The sequence below is a fragment of the Lynx canadensis genome, chromosome B4, assembly GCF_007474595.2.
Source record: "Lynx canadensis isolate LIC74 chromosome B4, mLynCan4.pri.v2, whole genome shotgun sequence".
Classification (NCBI taxonomy): Eukaryota; Metazoa; Chordata; class Mammalia; order Carnivora; family Felidae; genus Lynx; species Lynx canadensis.
In genome coordinates this window covers 37495233-37513978 of record NC_044309.1, presented here as the reverse complement: position 1 = coordinate 37513978, position 18746 = coordinate 37495233, and the positions used below count along the sequence as shown (strand labels likewise).

Sequence of the window (18746 nt, the reverse complement as noted above, 5' to 3'; positions counted from 1 at the left end):
CTTTTCTCAACCCCATTTGTTGAAGAGACCCTCTTTCTCCCATTGTGCATTCTTCGCACCTTCGTCAAAGATTAATTGAATGTACATGTATAGAATTCCCAGTTTTATTTTACTGCTGTGAACGTTTGGTGCTATGAATAGTTTTTATCAATCTATGTTTATATTTATCTTGGGTAAATACCTAGGAATGTGATTACAGGGTCATGTGGTAAGTGCATGTTTAACTTTGTAAGAAACTGCCAGAATGCTTTCTGAAGTGTTGCACCATTTTACATTTCCACCAGAAAGACGTGTGTGAGAGTTCCAGGTGCTCCACACCCTTTTCAACACTTGCTATTTTCAGACTTTTAAATTTTACTAATTCTGGTGAGTGTGGAATGGTTTCTCATGGAGGTTTTAATGTGCATTTCCCTAATAACTAACCACTTCATTAGTATATTTTCTTTGGCAGAGTATCTATTTTAAATCTTTTGTACATTTTTTTCCATAAGGTTGTTGATCTTATTATTAAGTTGTAAGGATTATTCATTTTTTAAACAGTGTCTTTCAAAGAGAATATTTCTTATTTTGATGAAGCCTAATTTATTAATTTTTTTCTTATGATCTGTGCTATTTGTGTCCTAGCTAGGAAATCTCTGCATACTCTAAGATACACATTTTCTCCTGTGTTTTCTTTGAGAAGTTTTAAATGGTATCTGCTACTTTAGGTCTATATTCCATTTTGTATTAATTTATATATAAATATGGCACAAGGTATGAGGTTAATTTTATTTTATTTTAAAATGTTTTAACGTTTATTTTTGAGAGAGAAAGAGGGAGACAGAGCATGAGAGGGGAGGGGCAGAGAGAGAGGGAGACACAGAATCCAAAGCAGGCTCCAGACTGAGCTGCCAGCACAGAACCCGACACAGGGCTCAAGCTCACGAACCACAAGATCATGACCTGAGCTGAAGTCAGACGCCCAACTGACTGAGCCACCCAGGCACCCCGTTCTTGTTTTTCAAAGTTGTTTTGGCTATTCAGCCTCTCCCACCCCTCAGGAATAGGAGTGACCTCTGAGCAAGGGAGTGACCTTTTCCTCCTATTCCTCATGTTTAGATAGAGAAGACTTCCCGGAAGAGGTGAAAAAATTAAGAGACAGTGAAAAAAAATTAAAGGAGCTCAGTCTTCAGGCTCTGCCAGCCCTAGTGATGATGGTACCAGGAGGGGTAGGTGTCAGGGAAGTGACGGGAAATGATTTTATAATTTCTGCCTTTTCCTGGAACTCAAGGAATCTTCTTTGGAGAGGTTCCCTGGTGGTTAGATCTGCTGTGTTCACCTCAGTGAAGGAGAGGAGGGGGTTCCTCGTTCAAAGTTGCTCCTCTGGGATCCTGGTTTTGCCTCCTTGATTCTCCTACTGGGAGTCCCCCTTCTTCATGCCTCTACTTACTGTGATGTTGTACACACCATTAGTTCCTCCAAACTACTCCACCATTTTTATGGCCATGCAGTGGAATCCTGAGTCTCAAACTGAATATAGATGTGGGAAATGATAGGTGTACAGTGTCCCAGAATTTCGAGGGCCTGGCCCTGGCTAAAGCTTTAATTAGCTCCTAGCTAAGTGCTGGTGCCCTGAGTGGTGAACACACTCTGCCTCTTTGCTGAGGATCTCGGGGACATTTGTTGAAATTCTGAACCTGACCCCCAGGGCACAGGTACACCTTGTGGCAGGAACTGGGGTGGGGGGGTACATTCTCTGCCATACCTGCATACCTGGGTCATGGCTCTGAGCCCTTCTGGTTTCTTCCCTGTCTCCTTCCTCCTCCTCCCCCTTCTCCTCATTCCTAGGGGCTATAATCAGACATTTGAGATCCAGACAATTCCCTGAACACTCTGATTTGCCCCAGGAACCAAGGGCTGGAGTGAAGGAGATGAGGGTGTCTGGAAGACGGAGCTGGGACTTTGGTCAGGGAACTACTTTAGACAAATTACTTCCCCACTCCATGCCTCAATTTTCTCATTTGGGAAATGAGGGGTCAGATTCAATTATTTTCCTTATTGCCCTTTTACAAAACTAGATTAGTTGCATTAATTATTTGTCCATAATCTATAGATTATATGTAATCCATAAGCAATAATTTATTAAATTAACACAAATCCAAGATAAAAATGTCCATGATCTGTCCTGAAATGACATTAATATTTGTGTAGGTTCCTGAAACTTTCTAGTCCTTGTTCAGGTACATATCCAATTTTAATGTATTTACAATAATGTCATGAGTAGGAATTTATATTTAACATTTTCAGCTAACATTACACCAAGCATATTTTTTCCTTTTCCGTTTTTTGCCTACTCTGTCCCAGTGCCTTCTTGCTGAGGTAGCCAGTGTGAACAGCTTAGTTATATATGCACTTAGATATATATATATATATATATATATATATATATATATATATATATATATATATATGTAGAAATACAGCGCAATGTATAGAATAGGCATTTGAGGGAGAGGGGTCCTTGTTTATTTTACAAAACTACATATGCTTCTCTGAAGCTTCCTTTTCTCATTTAGCCATACGTGTGGAAATCCATCCAGGCCAAGAGATATCACACATAATTCCATATAGAGGTACAGTGCACAACTCCCTGGTATAAAAGAAGCTATCCCAATTCATTCAACCATGCCCTGATTGGTGGGGACTCGGGTTATTTCCAGTTGTTTTGTTTCCCCCACTGAAAACAATGCTGCCACAACATTTTGTACAAATACTTTTGTGAACAGGTTACTTACATTTCTAGGGTATAAAATTACAGAGGTGGGATTGCCAGGTCAGAAGACATGTGCTCTTTTTTTTTTTTTTTTTGAGAGAGAGACAGAGACAGAGACAGAGACAGAAAGCAAGCAGTGGGTGGGGAGAGGGGGAGAGAGAGAGAGAATTTTTTAAAAAAATTTATTTATTTAAATTCAAGTTAGTTAACATACAGTGTAGTATTGGTTTCAGGAGTAGAACCCAGTGATTCATCACTTACATACAACACCCAGTGCTCATCCCAACAAGTGCTCTCCTTAATGCCCATCACCCATTTAGCCCATCCCCCCACCCATCTGCCTTCTAGCAACCCTCAGTTTGTTCTCTGTATTTAAGAGTCTTTTACGGTTTGCCTCCCTCGCTGTTTTTATCTTCTTTCCCTTCTCCTATGTTTATCTGTTATCTTTCTCAAATTCCACACAGGTGAAGTCATATGATGTTTGTCTTTCTCTGACTGATTTATTTTGCTTAGCATAATACCCTCTAGTTCCACTCACTTTGCTGCAAATGGCAAGATTTTATTCTTTTTGATCGCTGAATAATACTCCACTGTATATATATATTCCACATCTTCTTTATCCATTCATCAGTCAGTGGACATTTGGGCTCTTTCCATACTTTGGCTATTGTTGATAGTGCTGCTATAAACATTGGGGTGCATGTGACCCTTTGAATTAGCACTGTTGTATCATTTGGATAAATTCCTAGTAGTGCAACTGCTGGGTTGTAGGCTAGTTCTATTTTCAACTTTTTGAGGAACCTCCACACTGTCTTCCAGAGTGGCTGCACCAGTTTGCATTCCCACCAGCAGCGCAAAAGGTTTCCCCTTTCTCCACATCCTAGTCAACATCTGTTATTTCCTGAGTTGATAATTTTAGCCACTCTGACTGGTGTGAGGTGTATCTCATTGTGGTTTTGATTTGTATTTCCCTGATGATGAATGATGTTGAGCATCTTTTCACGTGTCTGTGACCATCTGGATGTCTTCTTTGGAAAAGTGTCTATTTATGTCTTCTGCCCATTTCTTCTCTGGATTATTTGTTTTGTTTTGTTTTGTTTTTTTGGTGTTGAGTTTGCTAAGTTCCTTATAGATTTTGAATACTAACCCTTTAGAGAGAGAAAGAGAGAGAGAGAGAGAGAGAGAGAGAGAGAGAATCTTAAGCTGGGTCCACACTCAGCTCAGAGCCTGACATGGGGCTTGATCTCATGACCATGAGATCATGACATGAGCCGGAATCAAGAGTCAGAAGCTCAACCGACTGAGCCCCACAGGTGCCCGACATGAGTTCTTTTTTTTTCTTTTTTCTTTTTTTATTTTTTCAATATATGAAATTTATTGTCAGATTGGTTTCCATACAACACCCAGTGCTCATCCCAAAAGATGCCCTCCTCAATACCCATCACCCACCCTCCCCTCCCTCCCACCCCCCATCAACCCTCAGTTTGTTCTCAGTTTTTAAGAGTCTCTTATGCTTTGGCTCTCTCCCACTCGAACCTCTTTTTTTTTTTCCTTCCCCTCCCCCATGGGTTTCTGTTAAGTTTCTCAGGATCCACATAAGAGTGAAAACATATGGTATCTGTCTTTCTCTGTATGGCTTATTTCACTTATCATCACACTCTCCAGTTCCATCCACGTTGCTACAAAGGGCCATATTTCATTCTTTCTCATTGCCATGTAGTACTTCATTGTGTATATAAACCACAATTTCTTTATCCATTCATCAGTTGATGGACATTTAGGCTCTTTCCATAATGTGGCTATTGTTGAGAGTGCTGCTATAAACATTGGGGTACAAGTGCCCCTATGCATCAGTACTCCTGTATCCCTTGGGTAAATTCCTAGCAGTGCTATTGCTGGGTCATAGGGTAGGTCTATTTTTAATTTTCTGAGGAACCTCCACACTGTTTTCCAGAGCGGCTGCACCAATTTGCATTCCCACCAACAGTACAAGAGGGTTCCTGTTTCTCCACATCCTCTCCAGCATCTATAGTCTCCTGATTTGTTCATTTTGGCCACTCTGACTGGCGTGAGGTGATATCTGAGTGTGGTTTTGATTTGTATTTCCCTGATAAGGAGTGACGTTGAGCATCTTTTCATGTGCCTGTTGGCCATCCGGATGTCTTCTTTAGAGAAGTGTCTATTCATGTTTTCTGCCCATTTCTTCACTGGGTTATTTGTTTTTCGGGTGTGGAGTTTGGTGAGCTCTATATAGATTTTGGATACTAGCCCTTTGTCCGATATGTCATTTGCAAATATCTTTTCCCATTCCATTGGTTGCCTTTTAGTTTTGTTGGTTGTTTCCTTTGCTGTGCAGAACCTTTTTATCTTCATAAGGTCCCAGTAATTCATTTTTGCTTTTAATTCCCTTGCCTTTGGGGATGTGTCGAGTAAGAGATTGCTACGGCTGAGGTCAGAGAGGTCTTTTCCTGCTTTCTCCTCTAGGGTTTTGATGGTTTCCTGTCTCACATTCAGGTCCTTTATCCATTTTGAGTTTATTTTTGTGAATGGTGTGAGAACGTGGTCTAGTTTCAACCTTCTGCATGTTGCTGTCCAGTTCTCCCAGCACCATTTGTTAAAGAGGCTGTCTTTTTTCCATTGGATGTTCTTTCCTGCTTTGTCAAAGATTAGTTGGCCATATGTTTGTGGGTCTAGTTCTGGGGTTTCTATTCTATTCCGTTGGTCTATGTGTCTGTTTTTGTGCCAATACCATGCTGCCTTGATGATTACGGCTTTGCAGTAGAGGCTAAAGTCTGGGATTGTGATGCCTCCTGCTTTGGTCTTCTTCTTCAAAATTACTTTGGCTATTCGGGGCCTTTTGTGGTTCCATATGAATTTTAGGATTGCTTGTTCTAGCTTCGAGAAGAATGCTGGTGCAATTTTGATTGGGATTGCATTGAATGTGTAGATAGCTTTGGGTAGTATTGATATTTTGACAATATTTATTCTTCCAATCCATAAGCAGGGAATGTCTTTCCATTTCTTTATGTCTTCTTCAATTACCTTCAAAAGCTTTCTATAGTTTTCAGCATACAGATCTGTTACATCTTTGGTTAGGTATTTTCCTAGGTATTTTATGCTTCTTAGGTATTCCTAGGTATTTTATTCCTAGGTATTTTATGCTTCTTGGTGCAATTGTGAATGGGATCAGTTTCTTTATTTGTCTTTCTGTTGCTTCATTGTTAGTGTATAAGAATGCAACTGACTTCTGTACATTGATTTTGTATCCGACATGAGTTCTTTTTAATTTCCAAAACAGCTGTAAAACTTCACAACCACACAGGTGGGAGACAAGGGCACGTTTCTCCCCACATTCACACCAGCACTTATTGTAACTAGTCTTTTGAATGTTTGCCAGTATGGTGGTTGGGAAATGGCATCTCAGTGCTGCTTTAATTTGCACTTCCCTATTGACTAGTAAGGTAGAGCATCTTTCCATCTATTTACCAGCGCTTTGGATTTCCTCTTCTGTCAACTGGGATTCCTAATCTTTGCCCATTTTTTCTACTGGGTCTGTCTTTGCATTATGAATTTGTGGGATCTCAATGTAGGATATGAAGGCCTTCTGTCAGAAGGATATGGCCTTCTGTCAGATGTGTTGCAGATATATTTTCCCACTTTATCATTTGTTGTTTGGCTTATGAGAGTATCTTTTTCCATACAAGATGTTTTCATTGTATGTAGTCAGATATGTTTCTTTTTCTTAATGGCATTTCAATTTCCTGTTTTGTTTTGAAGTCTCCACAACACATAAACTGTATTCCTGAGTTTCCTTGTAAATCTTCTCTTGTTTTATGTTTTCTCACTTAAGCATGAAATCTTTCTGGAATTATTTTTGTCAGATTAAGGTAGGCTCCAACATTATTTTCTTCCATGAGAAGAGATAAACTCAGCAGTTTCTTTCTTTCTTTCTTTCTTTCTTTCTTTCTTTCTTTCTTAGAGAGAGAGAGAGAGAGAGAGAGAGGGCACAAGTGACAGCAAGTGAGCAAGGGGCAGAGAGAGAGAGAGGATCCCATGAGGGGCAGAGAGAGAGGGAGAGAGCAGCCGGGCTTACCCAAAGCGGGGTTCATATTTTACCCAAAGTGAGACTCATGTTCACCTGAAGTGGGGCTCCAGCTTACTTGAAGCTGGGCTCTGTTCACCTAAAGCCGGGCTTGTGTTCACCCAAGGTGGGACTCGAACTCACAAACCATGAGATCATGACCTGAGCTGTAGTCAGATGCTTAACCATTAGGCACCCCAAACACAGCAGTTTCTAATCTATGCTCTTATAATCCTGGGGCCCCCAAGAGACACATGGGAGGTGGCTACCAAGACTGGGACCAGCAGATCAAGGAGGCATAGACCTCCAATTCCCTGACCATAGAGGGACCACCTTCGTTGTTTTACAAAATGGGCTTCCAGGAAAGATTGGGTTTGGACAAAGTGTTCTGAGGCTAACGGAAGTTTTAAAAATGTCTTTTGGGAAATCTTTGGGGGCCCTCCCAGGTCTGTCATTCTCTGACTCCATGATGGTGAATGCTTGCTAAGGGAGAGAAGACCACATGTCAGCATACCTTCATCCAAAATTAATTTTACTGTTAAATCCCAAGGTGGCTCAAAGTAGATATTAGAATCACAGAGTTTTAGAGATGGAAGTCACCTTGAAAATCATCTAGTCTAATGGCTCTCAATTCTGACTACCTTTTGAATCACCTGGGACCTTATAAAAAGTCCTTGTAAAAAGTCCTGGACCTTATAAAAGTCCAGACCAAGTGAATCAGTCCCTGGGGGTTAGGGCCCAGGCATTGATGGTTTTTAAAGCTCCTGGTGATTCTAATAAGCAGCTAGGGTTGAGAACCACTTCTCTGGTTCAACCCATTTACTTCATTAGTAAATAAATTGCGGCCTGGAAAAGGTGATGAGGTATCACACAGCTGGCTAGCTGTAGAGTTGGCACTAGAATTTCTATCTCCGCCTCCGGGTTAGCGTTTTCATTTGCATCAAACAAATCCCTCATCAAGCACCGTGCCTTGGATTTTCAGCCAGCAACCCTAAAATCTCTGTATGAGTGCTTTCTACCTTCCCATACGATCAGCTTAAACACATTCCCTGCATACAGTTCTGTGCACGATGGGTGAATAGACCTAGTTTGGCCTTGCCAGATCATAGTAGGGAATGGGGTCATAAAGAACTATAATGATAAACGGGAGGGCTGAATAAATGGTACATCCTATGCAGAGGACAGGGCCGGGGATGGGGGGTGCTCAGAAGGAGGAGGAGGAGGTGGTTGATGGGAGGTCCGGGGACTGCAAGCAGGAGGTGGTGTTTGAACTGGGCGTACTGCATGTTGGAGAAGAGCCAGAAGCTCCTCCCTGGAGTAATGTTAACACAGGTTGAAGGGTTCTCGGGTCAGGTGGTGGGGGATGTGTCAGTGCCAGCTGGGCCCAACATGTCAAGGCTGCCCCTGACCTTCTCCCTCTTGCTCTGCCCTCAGGAATGAGACCGTGCTGCACCAGTTCTGCTGCCCAGCCGCTGATGCCGAGCAGAAGCCCGCCTGCTCCGACTTGGCCTCCCAAAGGTGGGAATGCATTGGTGGCCGTCCTCCCTTCCCCACCCCCACTGTCCTTCCCCTCGAAGCAAAGCACACTGCACAGCGCCATTCGGCCTCTTCCTCTGAGTCCTGTGTTTTTGTCTGTCTGTCTGTTTTTACCTCCTGCCTCATGCCTTCTATTGCTCTTGCCTTCCTCTGGTCCCCAGATGAGCCATTCCCAACTCTGGAGGCCATTATACCCTAATGTTCAAATGCCAAACTTAGGCTCCTTCCCCTAAAGAGCCTACATAAAATATCATCTTTTTAGAAATCAAGGGAAGTTAGTTGGATTATACACAGAATATATAATCACGTGGTAGGGTGTCTGGCACTAAGCAGGTGCTCAGTCCAGGGTTGTGCCTGCCTTTTCTATGGTAGCAAAGATTTCTTCTTTTCTTTCTAATCTTTCTCCTCCCATAAAAGAGCCAAGATGACTGAGTTTTAATTGTCAGGCTTTTCACTGAGTTAGATGTTGACCTGGGGAGGAAGGGGGAGAATGTTGAGTCAGGGGTTGGTGTCACTGTCTCAGGCCCGCTTCATCTTGTCGTGGGTTAGTCATAGTCCCTTTCTCGTTTATTAATTTTTTTAATTAAAGAATTTTAAATTAATTTAACTATTTTAACTAGCAAAATATCAGATCACTTCCTAGTCACTGATGACATCTTAGGGTAATAAAACTTAGATATATATACATATATTTGATGGAACGGGCCCAGCATGCCAATCTAATCAGACAGAAAATGTGAATTTTACAGCACATATTTGGGGTCTCTCCAATAATGCCAACAACATAGCTGTCTTCCGCAGGGAGTAGTCATCGTCATCACAAAACCAAATTGTTTAGCTTTTACGTGTACTATAAACTTTTCCTTTTAACGTGGAGTACCTCCACCTCTAAGTTTCTGTGCGGAATTATCATCACGTTTGCAAAGCCTGCACGGGAAGGGCGGTGAGTAACAAAGTGCTGAATGGATACAGAAACGCTGCAAGGCTGCGGGCACCGCCTGCTTCCCACAATGTGGCCCCTCTCCTCCACAGCTGTTTGCTGCAGACGTCTTACAATGTGGGACTAACACCTAACAGCCGCCTGAACAGGTGCTCAGAGAGTTCTTTGGGTTTCTTAAGCTCTAGACTCCCCTGGAACATAAGCGTAGGTAAATAATTCTGCGCCACGCAGATCATTTCCTCAGCTAGGGTAGGAGAAATGAGGAGTCACTCTGAGTAGCTGAACGCGGACCCTCTCCCCTCCACCTCCCATTTTGTGGCCCCTCCTCCTTGCACTTCTGTGCTTCTGTCTGTCTTCCACCTTCACCTGTCTCTCTGCTTCACCTCTCCCATTCTGGCCCACATCAAATTCCTCTCCTGTGTCTATATCCCGGGGCCTTGGTCACGCTTTGTTCTCTTTCCACCAATTCTTCTTAGTTCTGCACATTTCTCTCTCTTTTTTTACTTGTTTCTTATGTCACTGGGAGTCAAGATACTTGGATTCTGGCCTGAACTTGGCCTCATCTACAGTCTCCTGTTGTTGGGATGAACTTGGGCAAGTTGCTCAGCTCCCCTGGGCCTCAATTTCCCAAGAGGGTGGTCTGTCAGGAAAGTAACACTGACGCATAATCTCATTGGGTCTTTCAGCTGCTCAGTGAGGTTAGACCAGGCTTTCTCGTCCCTGTCTTATTTGAGAGCAGAGTACGTTTCAGAGCACTCAAGGGCCCTGCCTATAATCACGTGGCCAGAAAGTACCAGCGCCCAGACTTGCCCTGAAGGCATGTCACTCCTACCGCTCACCATTTCTTTGTTTGAGACTGAGTGATTCCATGATCTTTCCTCCTTTATTCCTTGGAGAGCACTAGGTAGGCATCAGAGATGGTAGCTATTGACACAAAGACACAAAATCACCCCTGAAAGGCATCACTACTCATGTTCCCTTAAAGGGAAGTCAGGGCTGGGGTGTAGGCAGGACTCTGAGGTGTCAGAGTCAGGCCAAAGCAAGTGGCACTTTGGGATCCTTCAGTCCAGGGCTGAGGGAGGTGTGCTTGTTCCGAGGGTGACCAGGTAGGATCATGGAAGGCAAAGAGAGGGATGGAGCACTGTGCCCATGCCCTGGGTGGTCTGTGGGTCAAGTTCTGTGCCCGGGGACATAAGAACAAGTAAGGCCACTTGAGTTCTGAAGGATCTCCCCATCTAGTTTCCAATTTCCAAATTGGAAATGGCTCACCTGGAAACTGGAAGTAGACAGAAATGGGAGAATGTGAGGGCAGGAGAGAAGAGAAAAGAGGACAGAGAGCGGAGTGGCATCAGGATGATCTTCGAGGAAAGAGACAGAGGGTCCTGGTTCCTTCCAATGGGCTGTCACTATTCAGACACACAGCTGAGTCTTCTTCCTAAAAATCTCCTCCTTGGCAGGCGGGGAGAAGGGCTGTCTAGTCTGCCTCCCACCCCGTCAATCCAGCTCCATTCAGTAAGCATTTAATTGCTACTACCCAAGCACAAGGCATCGGCGAAGATGGATGACAGGGTGCCCTCAAGCTCAGTCCTAGGGGTGTGGCAACAGGAATCCTTCCTTGGATTTTCCATGGTCATCCTTTCTCTCACTTCTCAGGCCTCTTATTCCTTCTCATGCCCACACCCCTCTGCCTGCCCACCTGCCCTGTGGCCCTGGACCCTGGTGGGAAGGGATGGGAGGGGCTGGTGTGCCATGTGGGAGACAGTGACAAGTGTATGTGGGGCAGGGGAGGGGTGCTCCCCCATCATGGCTGCCAAGGGAATAGGCCTCTTTCTCAAGATTTGGAGTGGGAGGGTAGGAAATCTATTATCTTAGTTTTCCCTTGAAAAGGCAGGTGCCAAGGTGGGGGACAGAGGTGCTCTGGGAGGGAGGGTAGGGGGATGTTCGGTTATGGAGGGACTACCCTCCTGCAGCCCTCCCCTCTGGGTGGGACAGGGAGACTTACGCCCAGTTGGTCCAGACCTTCAGCTGTTGTCTGCTTCTGTTCCCAATTATTCCAAGTTGTTCTGTTTCATTTGTAGTTTCCTAGAGTGTATTTCTGCCTCTCTGTCTGTCTGTCTATTTCTGATGTCAGTTTCTTGGCTTCTCTGGGAGGAGGCCCTCTGGATGTTTTCTGACAGTCCAACAATGTATGTGTCAGTCTGTCTGTTCCTGGCTTCCTGGGGGGATTGCATCCTAAGAACGTTTTCTCCCATTAGACCCCCACATCCTTGCTCCTAACCCTATCTGTGACCCCTTTACACCCCCTTATCACTTTCCTTTAACCAGGTGCCCCACCTCCACAGAGCATAGCCCACACCTCCCCAGGAATTTCTCTGTGAGAACCTGCCAAAGTCAGAGATTGGGCTGAGGGCTAGCGCAGGGTTGATGGGTCACAAAGCCCTCTGGGCCACCCTGGGAGATCCTGGGCTGGGCTGCAGGGCTCTGAGACAAGCTAGGCTCTTGTCAGTCTGGCTTCCCACCAGCTCAGCCAGGCTCCAGCCCAATCAGCCTCTGAATCTTCTGGGGATAAGCCCATTGGTTTGCACAGGAGACCCCAATAAGAAATCTAAACCAATTGATCAGGTCTCAGGGTCACTAGGACCTTTGGTGTGTGACCTCAGAGCTGGCTCCCTGACATTCTTCCTCTGCACCCCAGCTGAAGCCAGTGGTGATCAAGATCAACCCAACTTGAGGGGTCTGTCCTCTTCCTGCCCCACTCCAAGCTGTGGGACTTAGCAAGAATCCCTTTCTTAAGAACTCTGGACAAATCCCATGGGGGCCTCACGGCAGCTGATCACCCACAGCCCCATTGGTCAGACCAGTGGAGAGGAGCTGCCACAGCCTGAGGCAAACCCTCAGCCCAGAGGAGAGACTAAGGGGCCAGGAGAAACCCTCACCCCTCCCCAAGAAACAGATAAGCCCCAGCCCTGGGTTGGGGGGTGGGCGTTGCTTAGGACAACCTGCCCCAGCCACCTGAAGAGAAGCCTTGAGGGATGGGGTCAGGAGAAACTCTACCTTGGGATGTGGAGCCTGCCAGGGAGTGATACCCCAGGAGGTGGGAACACCCAAAGTTGAGCAAGTCTGGAAGCTGGGTTTCTGTAAGAAAGGAGCCAAGGGGTGGCATCAGGGACTGGGGGGCAATGGAGTAGTTATGGGGCTGGCAGAGGCCTCTGAGGGGATGGTGAGACCACCAGGGAATGGGCCTGGGTTCACACACACACACCCCACCCCCCCACCCCCTGCCCAGGCAAACCTCTGTGCTTACCAGGGCACTTAGGCCCTCAGGTGAGAGCTGGGTGGGGGGCGGCCTGGAACCCAGAGCCGGGTGCAGTAAGTGTGTGTCAGGCTCTTTCTTCTGCCTTCCCTACCTCCTCCTGCTGCTAGCTAATGACAAGGGCTTTATTCTAGGGAGCTGAATAGACTAGTAATTGCAGCCCTACTTCCAGTCCCATCCCTCTCCTCCCTCTCACGCTCTCCCTGACAATGACCCTGGAACTGGCCAGCCACCACGCAGCATCCAACAGAATGGCAGCCCATTTGTCTCTGTGGGTGGCAATGGGGCCGAGTGGAGGAAGATTGCCTTCTATTAGTGTAATGAGAGGAGGCTTGTAAGGGTGGGGTGGCGGCTCAGCTAGGGGAAGCATAGGGAGGAAACAAAACAACTCCCTCCCCTGGGGAGCCCTGGGGAAGAAGGTACTCTGGGCCCCAGTGAACTCAATGACTCACCCCTGTTATTCGGTCCTACCTGCCCAGCCTTCCTCCAGGATGGAAGAGACACTAATATTTCTTGAACATGCCAGGTATGTTGCACTAAGCACTCTGAGTATTTTATCTCAATTCTGTGAGATAGCTGTTATTCGAAGTTTTAGATAAGGAATCTGAGATGGAGAGAAGTCCCGTGTCTTGACAGAGGGATCTTGCTAATCAGTTCTGGAACTGGAAGGTGAACTCAGGTCTAACTCCAAAATGCAACCACTTTCCACAGAGCTGCTGCTAGGGTTTTTTTTCTTTCTTTCTTTCTTTCTTTCTTTCTTTCTTTCTTTCTTCCAGAGCACAGGAGAAACCCTTCTAGGCATTTCTTTTGATCTTAAATAACATCTATTTTCTCTGATTATAAGTTATACTTGCTAGTTGTTGGAAATGTGGAAAATACAGAAATATAAAGAAGAAAATTGAATTCAGTTATATAGAATTAACCACTGTCAATATATTAGGGTGCAACCTTCCAGGGTTTTATTTTTCTAAGCACTGTATTTTACATTTACCCCCCATAAAAAAAAAAAAAAGATTTTGTAGCCTGCACTTCCCACTTAGTATATGGTGTCCAGAGAGAACCTCCCGCCCTAAGCAGCCCCTCCGAAGCCCCCATCCTTTCCTGGCGCTGGTCTGCACCTGCTAACCAGCCCGCAGACTGGGCGGTGGGTGGCCGTGAGCTCTGCTGGAGGCTGCACTCCCTACTATATCCTTGAGGAAGGGATTTCCTTCCAAGGATGCTGTCTGGGAGAGCCCTTCGTTCGCATCGCTGGCGCCTCTATCCCGCCTCTTGGCTCTTCCCAGCTGGCCTGGGGCATGATCAATGGACCAGCCAGTGTTTACTCAGCGATTACGGAGCAATTAAATTCTCAATCGATACAGTTTAGTCTTCAAACAGCTGGGCTAGGGAGCCTCGGCATCACGCGCCAGCTCCATCAGTCACATCCCCAGCTCTGGCTCCGAGGCTGCCGGGAATCCTGCCCCACCTGCAGTGTAGAGGGTAGGGGCTCATTCTGGGACTGCGGAACTCTGTCCCCTCTTCCCTAGAGAAGCACAGAGAAGACACGCTTCCCTTCTAGGCCTGAGTGGGGCTGGAGGGTCGGCCCACCTAAGCTGCCCAGCCCCTAGGCTCTGGGGTCTCTGCCTCGGCACAACGGGAAGGCAGTGGGCAGCAGGCAAGGCCAAGGGGAAGTTGTCTGGTCTCCTCAGCGTCCCGCGGGTAGTTCCCAAAGGCCTTGGCAAGGGTTGGGATCATGTGACCTAACACAGTGTTCTGACAGTTCCCATGATGACCTGCCCTGGAATGGATCATCTGATTGTGGGGCCCAGGTGGGATTCCTGAGGATTGAGGACATCAGTCTGGCCCAGGACACAGCAAACCTGGACTCAAGTGGCAAACAGCAGGGGGAGGAGCGGGGCTGCTCCTTCTTATTTGGGCTTTCTGAGCAGGTTAGGTTTGCTCGCCAGTGTCCTGAGGATTTCTGTGTAGTTATGGCAGAATCTGCCTCGGCTGGGCTTTACACCTGAGGATAACCACAGGCAATGGCAGAAGAATTTGGTCCTGGAGCTAGAGAAACCTGTTCCCTGACCAACCATGTGGCCTGTCCCTTCATGTCCATGCTTTTTGTCCCATCTGTGTCTTCCCTGCCAGACTCAGGAGGCACAAAGGACAAAATAGATGTCAGAATACTTTGATACCCTGCTAGGGGATGGCCCCCACACCCATACCCCCAGTTCCAGAGAGTTTTAGGAAAGCTTTGTCTTGTCATGGTTTTTGGCTTTCTGTTCAGTGAATTTTCCTCAGCTGCAACGTGAAACTTGTGTTTGGAGTCAAGTATTTGCTCAGGCTGATTTCCTCTTGTATTTTTCCCACCCAGTGATCCTCTAAGACCAGTCTCTTCATGAGACCTCCGTTGTCACCAAAGGGCATTTTCAAACTTCCCTGTCCACAGGCCTGGGCTGAGGCTGTGTCATGTGAATGAGGCCAGGCTTGGGCCCACCTTCAAAGAGCTGTGAGTTAGGACAGACAGCTTTCTGTCAGCAGTGTGTTGAGAGATGATTAGAGAATTCCTCTTCAGTCTGTATTTCTATTTTGTGTCCCTTACCCATGAGAGAGGGAAAGAGAACACTGGCTGTCAGCTAGCGAGCCCTTGCTACGTGCTAGACAGATATTAGCTTAATTCCCACCAAAGGGTCATGAACTGCTTTCAGTCCCAGGTTCGAGGACAGAGTGAGGATCAGAGCTGATGAATGGCTTGTCTAAGGGCAAAGGGTTGAACTAGGATTTGAACCAAGTATCTATTGCAGGTGCTGCCACCAGAGTCAGGTGACCAAAGAAGGGGGGGTGTTCTCAAGCACAGGAAGTGAAAGCATGGTGGGGGAGTGAACAGCAGGCTCTTACTTCTCCTGCCACAGGAAGGGGGCTGCTTAGAGGGGGCTCCTCAAAGAAAGCCTGGTTTGTGGGTCAGCGACGGTGAAGGCTGGCCCTCCACCCTACAAATGAGGCTTTGAGGACTCTAGGCACCTGGAGGTAAACACATCAGAGCAACCAAGCTGAAGACAGGAATAACTGGGAGAACATTTTCAGGGGGAGAAAAAGCTTCAGGCTTTATTATTTAAAGAAATAAACATAACTAAGTATACTACTCCCAGAACAACAGAATGAAAGCCACCACAAGGAACATCTAACTATCTCTGTCCCGCTGGTGTTCATTAATGCACAGTTTTGTCCAATTTAGGGAAAGAGATTCTTTTTTTCATTTCCCAGAAACTTCTTGTTTGAGTCTTTTGGGTATTCCTTTTTTTTTTTTTCATTCCCAGAAAGAGTAACCTCTTTTTGCAAGCCTAGAGATTTTTATTTTTTTTAATTTTTTTTATTGTTTATTATTTTTGAGAGAGAGAGAGAGAGAGACTGAGAGAAAACAGGGAAGGGGCAGAGAGAGAGGGAGACACAGAATCGGAATCAGGCTTCAGGCTCTGAGCGCTCAGGACAGAGCCCGACGCAGAGATCATAACCTGAGCTGTAGTCAGCCACCCAACCGACTGAGCCACCAAGGCGCCCCAAGCCTAGAGATTTTTCTAACCTCACTCTTAGGCCTTTTTGGTTTGGGTTTGTTTTCTCCTCTGAAAAGTCATCTTCACCCATTCATTTGTCTTTCAACCAATAACATGACCATGACAATAATTTATAATTTCAGTGAGTGTTTCTGATATATGACAAAAAGGCTTTAAATCTGTTTCATCAAACCAAAAGAGAGGAGATCATCATAGTCTGCAGCAAGTGGTTTAATCAGACCAGGCATTCTTAACGATTCTACTGCCTTTGACAGAGGCCTTGGAACAGCTTAAGGAAGGAGATTCTTAGAGATTTTGTGTGTGTGTGTATGTGTGTGTATGATGATTAAAAAACCACAAAAAGAAAACAAAAACAAAAACCAGGAAAGACAGCTGTCTGTGAAGGAAGACTGGCATATGATGCTGTCCCTGACAGGCAGAAGAGCTAGCAGGAGTTATTGCTTTTGAACCGGAGGGTTTCTGGCTGGAAGAGACCCAAGTGATACACCACTCTATCACACAGATAGGAGACTGAGGACCAGAGGAAGGTGCCTTGCCCAAGCTCTCCCAGCTGGTGACGTGCCCAACAGGGTCTAGAACTCAGGCTTCCTGAAGAGCTGGGGCTTTCTACCACCAGCTCAATGCCTCAGTTTCCCCAGCTACTACATAAGGGGGTGAACCGTCTAATGCCCAGGGTCCCTGTGGCAGTGATTCTGTAAGAAGACACTCTGCCTTGGGCCGAGGCAGCAGGAGCACCCGGGAGCATTTACAAAGCAAAACAAAGGGCAAGTGGCATGACAGGAACATGGGGGACAGTGGACCCAAGAAGCAGATGGGAACGGCAGCATCCAAACTCGTGCGAGCACACATAAGAAAGAAGCATCAAGTGGGCTGGTGCACGGGTTCTGTCTTTCTCTATTCTACTGATTGTTAAAACACAAAAGGGAATTTTCAAAAGGAGGAAAGCTTCGCCTCGCTCTGAGTCGTCCAGGCTCTCACAACCACCTTCTGTCATTTTCCCTGGTCCTCACCCCACTCTCCGCATCCAAGGGCCTGCCTGGGCGCTGGACTTTGTCCCCCGGGATGCTCCAGGAAAGAGCCCGATACCCGCTTCCCTTCTGCCATGCATGCAGCTTCCTTCATTCCAAGGACAGAAATGATGGAAAATGAAGGAAGTTTCGGTGGAAAGCTGGTCATAACCTTAACTAACATGTGTACAGGGTGCTCCGGGTTGTAAAACTCCTTCCCAACCATTCACCCGTCTGATCCTCACCACAAACCTGTTAAAGGCCACAGGGGCAAGAATTACTGTGTCCGTTTTCCAGCTGGGGAAATAGGGGAAAGAAGCAACTTGTTCAGGTTCCAAAGGAAGAAGCTGACAGAGATCAAAACAAGCCCGCATAAAGAGAGGGGCTGCAACAAACGGGGGGCATTAAAGCCTGCTTCCTGCCTGTCACTGTTTGAATGCACTGCCTCGGCTATGCTCCACCACCCACACAGACTGGCAGGATCTCAGCGTGGTTCCCATGTTCCACGTCTAGGCTGCAGGTTGGCAGGTTTGGAGAAGCAATTAGGTGACCCTGAGGTCCTCGGATTTCAGGGGACCTGGCTCACCGGAAACAGCATTATAAGAGACTTGTATATTACTATGAATTTATTAATTCATAATGAGCAATGATACCAGTGAACAGGATACTCACAATTACTGATTAATAACGAACTTAAAAATATGAGAGTCTCTTTTCTTCTCCAAGTGCAGAGGGATGCGCCAGATGAGTTTTGTGGATGCCCTTCTAGGTTGGACAGGAAGATCTGAGAAGTGGGAAGGTAGTAAAATAGTACCCTGGGCTCGAAGATAAATTCAGGAAGACTTCAAGGAAGTACTAGAATGTGGAGCGGTTGAGAACACAGACAGAGCAACTCAAATCCAGGTCTAAATCCTGGCTTGGCAACTTACAAACTCTGTTACCTTGGTTAAATTACATAAACCTTCTCATCCTCAATTTGCTTACCTGTAAAATGGGGATAACAGGAGCAGTTACCTCTTACAGTGGTTGAGGTGGTTAAATGAGATGATTCCTGGAAAGGTGCTTGGCATATAGGAACCACTCAGTAAGTGCTATTTGAAAGCTGGATTTTTCAGGAGCAGAGAGGGAGAAATCAATCAAGATCCAGGAGTCCCAGAGAAGGGGACTAGAAACTCAAGTATGACTAGGAAATGTTTAGAAAGAATGTGCTGACTACTTTAGGAGATGAGGGTCTAATGGCAGAGCCCCTGGTATGGCAAGTAGGAGGGGACACACTACCTGGAATGTTCAGAGTCATTGAGACATGCCCTTCAGAAAGAGGGTCTAGTCCCTCCTTTGGATGGCAGGTGATGGGCACGGAGAAGGAGGCATCTTTCAGATGTTTCTATTCAAGCCTAGCCTGGGACATAGGCTGCTGGAAAGAGCCCAATATCTGAATGAAAGAGAGACTCTCAGAATTAAGGGACCAATTTGGGGAAAAGATCAAAGAAGCTAGAGACCCAGATGAATGCCAATCCAGTAGGGCCAACGGGCCCAGAGAGATTTTCTAGACATCAGGGCAGG

The 18746-nt window shown here is 46.1% G+C and overlaps 1 protein-coding gene across 1 annotated transcript in view; it reads left to right on the top strand.

The window, feature by feature from the left end:
- The window catches only part of IQSEC3 (IQ motif and Sec7 domain ArfGEF 3), a 108372-nt gene that overhangs the window by 25636 nt on the left and 63990 nt on the right, over positions 1–18746 (top strand). The window contains exon 2 of the mRNA XM_030322638.1: positions 8268–8351. Coding sequence (XP_030178498.1) covers positions 8268–8351 — 84 coding nt within the window. The remainder of the gene's footprint in view (positions 1–8267; positions 8352–18746) is intronic.